Genomic DNA, 9,750 nt, shown 5'->3' with positions numbered 1-9,750 from the left:
GTAGCTCAAGCGGAAGCGGCAGTGATAATGATGTGGAAGTCATCAAAGTCTGGAATTCAAGATCTCGTGGAGGTGGAGAAGGAAATGCAGAAGAACTTGTAAACAACCCTCCATCTGTTAACAAATCAGATGAAGGTGAGCTCAGTGTACAAGTAAACAAGATACAAGTCAGCTTCATGTTGCAAAAGGCGATTTGAGAGGCTGTCAGGAATTCTGCTTTGCTGCAGAATGGCAGATTCCTTAATGTTGGGAGCTGCTTCGGTGCTTACAGCTCCACTGCTGCTAATAATGTCCTCGTCCTGCAAGAACAAGGGGCATCAGGTTAGAACTTGGGAGTCTTGGGGCAGGGAAGCGGCACAATTAAATTTTTTTAATTTGTAAGTACGAAATGATTCAAAGTTAACAGAGGAACTATGTGGCTTTTCACCTCTTTTTAAACATATTGGTGAAAGATCAGTGGGAAGATTTAAGTTCTGTCATGATCTATTCTATCTCACACCTCAAATTTACTGGTGTCCCACGGTCGATACGCGGTGCCTAGTCTGAAAATGTAAATGTTTTGAAGTGTTTGCAAGATAGAACAATTCTCCTACTATCTAAGAAAATATTTCAGTAGATCAAAGTTCTTATGTGAAAAAAGTTAGTGTTATAAATCTAATTAATCAATTTTTGTCACTAATGCAAAGGAGGTTAAACTCACAGAAGTACCATAAAAGAAATAACTGTTTGTGATGAAGGGCACACACTAAAAAATGAAGCGTCTGCAGTTTCGAAGTCTACTGATAACTGCTAATAGTGCAAACACTGTTCTTTCTTTGCCTTATTTAACTCTTTTCATCCCAGTTAAGCCTAATAATGAGGAAACAATTCGGTAGTTCAGCTCTTCCAAAGCATTTAAAAGGAGACCATTTATAAAGGAGGCCTTTATTTTTTTAATGTTGTTTTAACGTTTTTTAATAGGCAAAGCTGCATCCTCTTCCAATCCTGGTAGCCCGGCGCCAGATTGGTACAAAGATTTTGTCACCGATGCAGATGCGGAGGTGTTGGAGCATTCTGGGAAAATGGTGCTTCTCTTTGAAATTCTTCGAATGGCAGAGGAGCTCGGAGACAAAGTGTAAGGCAGTTCTGGAAACATCTCTAATGACCTTATAAATATGTTAGTCTGACAGTGTTCTTTGTTCGGTCTTAAGAAGCAAATGTGCATGCTGCGTTCATTTTTATCCGTGAGTTTTCCCATATCTGCAGGTGCTCTACCAGAGTCTTTCTCAGTGTCTGGAAAGGCTGTTTGCTTCAAAGGTAGTATCAGAGTGAGGAGGGAAGAAAAATAAAGCAATACAATCATTAAAATGACCTCGGGGTGAATTTGTGTTTCCCTGTTTCCGTTTTCAGCCTAGTGTTTAGCCAGTCCTTAATATCTCTGGATTTGATAGAAGATTTTCTGGAGCTGGCCAACAGGGAGAAAACCGACAAAGACAAGCCTCCTATTTATAAAGGTGAGTGTCACCTTGAACAATTGCAAAGCTAGTCACTCTTCTGCAAGTCTCGCTCTGCAGAGAATGGATTTGATACAGTTATTCCATGAGAGGTGTTGTACGCTCTGTGCTTTCCTGAAGTTGGCAGGATTGTTGTCTCCTCTGCAGGTGGTCTCTGCCGTCCCATTATGACTCCTGGTTTCATTCTGTGTCATCTGTGCTTAGTACAGCCTAAGCAGATTGTTTGTCATCTGAAGGGAGAGAAGGGGCTCCGTTCAGTTCTGCACAGAAGGGCCAGCAAATTCTGATCCTTCCTACTGGGGGAGGGATAGTGAAAGAAAATGAGGCTACTTTAAAGCAGTGTGTAGAACATGCAGAAATGGGAATTTAGGCTTGATATGAACTGCAGTAGGTTGGTTTATGGATTTCATAAGGGAGCAAAGTATTGAAGAATTATCCTGGTGATGCTCAAACGGTGAGGAGTGTCTCACTAGCCAGACACGTCCTCTGCGCAGGATGCTTCTTCTCCTTACTCTGTGAGATCCTTCCAGAGCAGGTGATGTGGTTCATTTTCACATGAAGTTTCAATTCCCAATATGTGCTGATTGAAGAATTCCTTTGAATCTGGCAGTCTGTTAAAATATCTTACTTCTAAGTATAAACACGTTGAACGGTTGTGTAAGAGAAATGTGGCTTAGTGGTGCCAACACCAGCGTTAGATGAAGACCTCCAGTACCTCTCTCTCTCAGATCCGCTGCTTCTGGCTGTTGCTTCCGTAGCTTCTGAACATCTGCCATCTTCAGGTGTTAGGAGCTGCCTGTGTTTTGTGGAGTTTGTGCCTTGGAGTTTGTGCTCTGAGAGAACATTCTCCGTGGTGGTTTCTTTCATTTGTGGTAGTTCTTTTGGTAAGCAATTAGACTATGTGTCTGTGTAGCGAGATTCACCGTATGAGACCTTCCTCGTAACTCAACAATCTGATTCCCATAACTGGTTGTACTGAGCAGCACCATTTCCAGAAGTGCTGTTGGTTTTTTTTTTCCTTATAATTGATGGCACAGTGGGGTTGATTTTGTGTATGTATACCTTGATGGCCAAAGAAAATGAAAGGTGCCTTGTGAATTGGGGAGAGAAGAAAACTCTTCCATCAGCTGTAATTCTGGTGTTTTTCCCCCATCTGGCAAGAAGCAGCCAGAACTCACAGGGTAGTTATAAAAATTTGTCTGAATTTCTGCTCCAAAATGATTAGACCTTGACTCTTGAAATCTCCTACTGAGCCTTTACTTAAGAATTCCATTTGTATGGGAGAAACATACATGTAGTAATCATGTAACATGAAACTACACAGAGCAATTAGAAAATACAATTAGTACAATAATGCCTAAAGATTAAACGTAGTTAATTTTTAAACTTAACTTTGGCTCCAGGTTGAGGTGCTTCTCTACAAATGTGTATATACAGCTAGAAACAGTGAAAACTAAGAGGAACGACCCCAAAAAGGCTCAGGCCTGTTCAAATACTTCAGTTAAAATTTAATCTTGGAACATAAATTGATTATAAATTCATGTCTTTAAATTCCAGTTGGTGTAAAACAGAGGTGTTTCATTTAATAGCAGTTGATCTTTTTGTGACAAATAACAAAATCTTAATCTGTAGTCGTATCCCCTTGTTTTAGAATATCACTGAATAGTGTATTTTATGTTCCAAAGTCATTCTTTTATTGTTTAGAATGTTACATATTATCAGTCCGGTTACTTACGCAATCAGCACTTCAGTAATTCGACTGTTACCTTTCTAGGTGAAGGGAAATGGTTCAGAAACATCGACTACTATCGCTTAGATGGTTCAACTACAGCTCAGTCAAGGAAGAAATGGGCTGAAGAGTTTAATGATGAAACTAACGTGAGGTGAGATCTCTTCTGAGATAAATATCCCTTTCCTTTGTTCCCCACTTCTTTGTTTCTTGTATTAGCTTGATGACAAGATCTTAAATAAAGACCACAGTGTTGTCAGGCGTACAAAATATCTGCAGCAACAATAGGGTTTTGGTTTCCTGAGATAACTTCCATTTATAATGTACAGGGGGAAAAAAAAAGTCGATGGAACAAAGCAAACCAATTCAGTGTTAATACTCTTAAATAGTTTATTCTGTCAGGAGCTCATTTTAATTGGAAGCCGAGTGAGATGCTGTTTAAAAAAGCAGATACATCGAAGAGACGGTGTCATTCTACAGTCATCCTGACATTTTTCTAGCTGGGAAACAGTTTCGATAGCGTGGGATGGGCCTGTTTAAAATTATATTTTAATTTGATGTAACTAATTTTATTAGAGTTTGAAAAATGCAAAACCAAAGATTTTTTTCATACCCACCAACGTTTGTTAACAGCTGGTCTGCAAAAGGCCCTGGTCCGTATTTCCAGGGGTGTACGTTCTGCTGTGAGTGGTGTCCTTATAAAATCTGCGCCTGTTTTATGCTTAATACAGTATTTTAATGAAGTTTTTGTATTAACAATTTCATAGTAATGCAGCAACATGGGAACAATGGTTGTTTTCAAAAATACTAAAATTTTTCAACTTTTCTCTGTTCCAGAGGCCGCTTGTTTATTATATCCACTAAAGCGGGTTCCCTCGGAATTAATCTCGTGGCTGCCAATAGAGTAATCATCTTTGATGCCTCTTGGAACCCGTCGTACGACATCCAGAGTATTTTCAGGGTTTACCGCTTCGGGCAGAACAAACCGGTGTTTGTGTACAGGTTTTTGGCTCAGGTAGGTTCCTGCCTGACCTTTTGGTGATAACTCTGTCCTGCAAATGAAGTCTGTCGTGCTCCACACAATTCAGTCATCGTCCAGCCCTAAGCTGATGGCAGCGTTTGGCCACTGAAAAAGCTCTTGAAGGAAAGATTGGTAGAGTAAATAACAACTGAAATTATTTCCTGTTAAGGCCACCTTGTCTGACACTTTGTGTCACACAACCTCTGGAGTTGTAGCAATGATTCACACAGGCAGGCTGGGTGTTCTCAGCATTTTTTAATTTGTTTGTGCACCACTAAAAATTCTTCGTTGAATGGCCTGCGTAGAGCATGGTGGTTGTTCCCAATAGGCTTCCTCAGTGTAACTGTCTTCTGCAGACCCTTGGTCTGTGGGCCCTGGATGATCCTACTGGAATGAAAGCACAGGGAGCTAAAGGATTTTTTAATGAAAAGGCATCCAGTCATGATTTAAAAACTTGTATCACACCCTACAGATGTTGAAGATGTGCAGTAATTCTGATGGCTGCTGATCTGAGCTTTCTGAAAAACAGAATGCCACTATTTCTGCTGTTAGGAAGCGTCTTGCTTCATCCTGGATCTGTAGGTGTTGCAGAGCAGACTGAAGACCTTTTCACAGTACGCAGCTCTCGATCGAGCCGCTATTTACTTGCCAACCTAAACAGATCACTTTTGGTTACACATTACTGTCAGACATGGGCTTTTTCTTCAGGCTTCAGTCTATTTTTGTAGTTTTCTCTGTGCACTTTTGAACTGCTGATACTCTTTAAATTACGGTGTTCGGAACAGGCTGTGCTGTTCTCGTACTTCTCATAGTCATCATCTGTTTTTTTTTTTTTAGAAAAAAAGTAATTTTCCTTTTTTCATCAAGGATCTAATTTTTACGTACAGCTGTGATGAATTAGACCTGACTGCTTCCCTTCCCCTCTCCCGTCCAGCCCAACGATACCGTATCTGTTTTCCTTTTTACAGGCTGCTCAAGCAGCTAAATAAGGTACATGGTGTGGAAATGACCATTTTTTGTTCATAGTCCTACTTTGGGGAATTGAAGCAAAAATGGATCTCTTCAAAACCCTGCTGAAAAAAAGCATTTCTTACTCTAGTCACTAGCTGGATGACATCTGTCCCAGACACAATTTGTAGTGCTTTGTGTTCGCTTCCAGGAGGTTTTGTGTGGTTTGTTTGGGTTTTTCCTCAGCAAAGTGTTCCCAAGTAACTTTGTAGGTCAAGGAAATGATGAAAGTAGAACCCCATTACGTTGTTATTCTTGCTCTATTAATTTTTTCCCCCTATGACAAGATGGTCCAGTATTTGTATGAAAGCAAGTGTCTTCATTTTTCAGGGAACAATGGAAGATAAGATCTATGATCGGCAGGTAACAAAGCAGTCGTTGTCTTTCCGGGTTGTCGACCAACAGCAAGTTGAACGTCATTTTACTATGAATGAACTGACAGAGCTGTACACTTTTGAGCCGGATCTGTTGGATGATCCTAATTCAGAGAAGAAAAAGAAGAGAGATACACCGATGTTGCCAAAAGTAAGTCGATGCACATCAATGGGAATTAGATGCTATAAAAACTTACATCTGTTTAAGGATGTGAGGTATTTGATCTCGGAAGGAGAATAGTGCTGTGGTTTCACTTGAGAGCGGTATTTTCACTTCAAATGGAGGTGAACAGCAGGTAACACAATAAAATAGGTAATTAAAATGACAGGTGGTACTATGAGCTGGATAATGAGTCGGTGTAATTGACAGTGTAAGGAAAAGATCTTCCGTTGAAAGACCAAAACCAAATCAGAACAAACAAAAATACTTTTTCACACCGTTTGAATAGAGATTTTCCTGCAGGAAACTGGGGAAGCCAAAATTCGAATTAACGTCCAAGTGGGTGCTGGTGGTACGTAATGGTGGTATGTAACTCCATTTGGGGTTACGTACCTGTGAGGCGATACTGTACTTCAAGGTCTGTTCTTATCTACGTAGGTGAGACTTCGTAAGGGTCAAATGAGCCCGTGCTCTCCTCTGCCAAGCCTTTTTGGGTTTGGGTTCCTGGTTTAGCTTTTCTTGTAGGGACTGTTACTAGAGACACGGTAGAGTAGGGAGAAATCTGCACTTTTTACTGTGAGGGAAATCGGACAAGCTAAGAAGCTGTTATCCATTTCCAATGTGGCAGTACTGGCAGAGGACAGTGGCATTTTTGTAGACAATCCTTTACACAGCGAGAATGCCGATAGTCTCTGCTCTGAGATAATCTGAAATAAGGAGTCAGACCTTTTTCCGCCCTGGTGCTAACTGAACCTTTAAGGTGACAGCGGTTTATTTTCACTGAGGCTTGCCGAAATCTGTGTGTCGTGGGTGTGGCACGTGTAGTAGTGGTTTGTTGTCGCTGCTCGACGTAGTAGTGGTTTACTATCCTTTGTGATACTTGGGGAACCGAAACATTTCCTAACTGAATTGAAAAAGAAGAGATGTAACGTTTACAGGCAGGCAGGAGTCATCTACAGGGGAAAGAATAAGTGGTTCAGTCATTCCAGGTCGGTTGGTGTTTCAGGTTAGGCGACAGTTTTGTGCTTTATCCAATTTATGTTCTTAGTGTATGTGGTGTGCTGAAGACTAATTCCTCATTAAGCTGCTGTGCAATTACCTTCGCTTTTTACAGCGTGAATAGCTAGTGAAGAGTAACACGTAAGTGTGTGGCCCGTAGTTAACCGGTTAAATTTCCAGCTTACCGCTGTGTTTAGGTCATTATACAGCGCCAGGGTGTGGGGAGGGAGGTTTTCCAGTTGGTAAACCTATTAATTTCCGAGGAAAAATGGTATGTTTTCCATTGTAGACTGTCTGTAGACCACTATAATATAATAAATTGTGGTCAGGCATCACACTGGCATTCTTAATGGCTAAGCCATTCTCCGAGTCAGGCTGCTGGACCACCTACAGCGTCAGCGCAGCTGCTGGGGGGATTTGGGACGCGTTAGCCCTGCAAGTGTTAGTCACTGTTACGCACGCATTTTAAACCCTTGAAAACAAACTTTAATGACTGTATCTAAGCTCGTTTTATTACAGCATTTCTCACTGTAAGCAGTAAATTTTGTACCTTTTCACTGTGCTGTACATTTTTATTTTGGCAAATTCTTTTTTCTTACCTCCTAAACCATCTTCCTTTAGCTTGTAATTAACAGTATTTATTGTACCTTTTTTACATTCTTAGTTATTTTATGCCTTATACATTTATGCTTCCACATGCTCATAGCTGATGTATCATCATTTGCTGCTGCTGCTACTTATTAAGAAAATAAAAATAGGTCAAAAGGTGATGAAGCAACTGAGTATGTTTCCTCAAAGCATTGATTGATCCAATGCAATAATTGTATTTTGTAAGTCACTTGTTTTCTTCTACAGTAATAAATGAATGAACTATAATGTAAAAGAGAAAGTTTATAAACTCTGAACATAATTTCTTCAGTTTTAAATAGTAAGCCCCATGTTAATTACCTTCTAACCATCAGTCAAGGCTTGTGTAAGTTACTGTGACTTTTTGGTCCAGCCAGTTCTCTAAAATCTTCCATAAACAATGGGAAGCAAGTGTCAGCTGTGGGAAGTACTGCAGTGGATGTTACTCTCTAAACTGTGCAAGCTCATTCATTCAGAAAGTTAACTACTCCTTAGTTCAGTGTAATTTTAGCAGAGACCCAGGGTTTAGCTTTATAATCACAAAACTTCTTAACAATAAATGACTTTAACAACACACAGCATTTTTTTAAATGAAGTTGATTAAAAAGACTATTGATATGCTTATGGAAACATTTTATTGTGACATCAATTAATTACAGAGCATTTGGAGATTAAATTTTTGTTCCAGATGATCTTGCTTGATACTCTGATGCTTTGTCTGTGGTGAGTTGAGGACACCCAACCTGATCTCTGCAGCTCTGAGCTGGAAACAAAGGCCACTAAAACTTCACCGGAATGACCCTTCCGTCACAGAGCTGCCCCTGCTTACAGAGAGCTGGGCCTTCGTAATTACCAGCAAAGCAGAACAGGCGCTGGGGCTACAAGAAGCCTTCAGATCTGCCTTGGGCAGGTTTGGGGTGTAATTGTCTCTCTGTCTTCAGGCCTCTTTTACATCTTCAAAGCACGGTCTGTTGAACAGTGTTACCACTGTAATTGACTGTCTGCAGAGAGCGAGGTGAGGGACGACCTTTGTAATCCTGAGCATCGGTGTGAAGTGGACAGTAAAACCACCTAAATACACCAGACGTGTCAAGCGGAGACACCCCTTGGCTCTGGCAGAGCAGGTTCCTCACAGCATGGCCTCGAAGGTGTTCGAAAAGACGCGTTTTAGCACCGACCCCTTCCCAGCGTGATGGATTCTGAATAGGAATTGGGTTTCCTGTCTTGTCTCCAAGCACCTCAGCACGAATGTGGAAAAACCTGGAGGGCTAATAGGCTTTCTGCTGGATGTCTGCTGAGTCGGAGAACTTCCTGACTTTGGTGACACCCCACAGCAGGAAGGTTCCTTAGGTATGCAGCCAGGAACCGTGTGAGGCGGAGCGCTTCGGAGCTGAGCGTTAGGGTTTTCTTGTACATCCTAGCTTTAACACGCTCTTTGATAGAAGGGAAAAAAAGCTTTAATTCTTTTGCTTTTAATGGGTTAGGAGAATTCATTCTAGGCTGTTTTAAAAGTCAGCAGTAAAGCCGTTAGGCAAACGAAGAATCAGATACTACTTTATTTCTAAAATACATCCTTGAGAATTCTGTGTTTGCAACAATCCCAGTTTCAGTCCAAGCCCACTTTTCCTAGAAAGTGCTGCCTAAGTGGGGGAGGATGTCAAATGTTGCTGTTTTATATAAAAAGTCTCACGGCAAACGTGCAGTGTGTGTTTTCCCTGGAAGCCTCTCAGAGTTTCATGTCAAGTTCTCATTTTAGCAGAGTTTTCTGCCCTTTGCGGTCTGAACAAGACCTTCAGGTTGCTGAGGAGCCAGCGCACACGGTTCTCGGGGGAACCGCTTACTGCACCTCAACCGTAGCTTTTCCCATTTCAGCATTTCCCTGCCCCCACCCCTCTGAAACAGCTTCTGCATCTTGAGCAGAATATGAACACTGTAAATACTTGGTTTTAACAGAATATTTTTATTATGAACGTTGTTCACATGAATTATCCACTGCATGACTTCATTCATCCGCTATCCCTGTGGAGCTGAAAAGGTCTCCTCTAGAAATTCAGCTTCAAAAAGGTGTAACGGGTGTCTTAAGACTGAGTAACTGCTCCAGTTTGCTGTATTTAATATAGAAATAACGACTGCGTATAGGCCAGAGAGATACGTGTCAGAGCAGTCTCTGTGACGCAGGAGCTGGACAAAGACAGTGGGGAGAGCTGGGCCTATTGCACCTTCTGTTCCGTGCTGCTTGCTTCTCCCCCAGCTCAGCCTGTTCAGGGGGTTCGTCGCAGTCACTTTCTATGTGAAGTGAAAACTTGGCCCAGCAGAGGTCATGTTACACAGATCGGAAG

General features: G+C 41.3%; 1 protein-coding gene across 1 annotated transcript in view; it reads left to right on the top strand.

Annotated features, from left to right (window-relative positions):
* Positions 1-9,750, top strand: part of ATRX (alpha thalassemia/mental retardation syndrome X-linked) — a 60,230-nt gene that overhangs the window by 44,137 nt on the left and 6,343 nt on the right. Inside the window, exons 25-30 of the mRNA XM_010135029.1 lie at positions 5-135; positions 961-1,114; positions 1,390-1,493; positions 3,268-3,376; positions 4,060-4,237; positions 5,582-5,776. Coding sequence (XP_010133331.1) covers positions 5-135; positions 961-1,114; positions 1,390-1,493; positions 3,268-3,376; positions 4,060-4,237; positions 5,582-5,776 — 871 coding nt within the window. The remainder of the gene's footprint in view (positions 1-4; positions 136-960; positions 1,115-1,389; positions 1,494-3,267; positions 3,377-4,059; positions 4,238-5,581; positions 5,777-9,750) is intronic.

The sequence above is a fragment of the Buceros rhinoceros genome, unplaced genomic scaffold (assembly GCF_000710305.1).
Source record: "Buceros rhinoceros silvestris isolate BGI_N320 unplaced genomic scaffold, ASM71030v1 scaffold10964, whole genome shotgun sequence".
In the NCBI taxonomy this organism is placed as follows: domain Eukaryota; kingdom Metazoa; phylum Chordata; class Aves; order Bucerotiformes; family Bucerotidae; genus Buceros; species Buceros rhinoceros.
The sequence above is the reverse complement of the archived record's forward strand: the minus strand, read 5'-3'. Positions and strand labels throughout refer to the sequence as shown.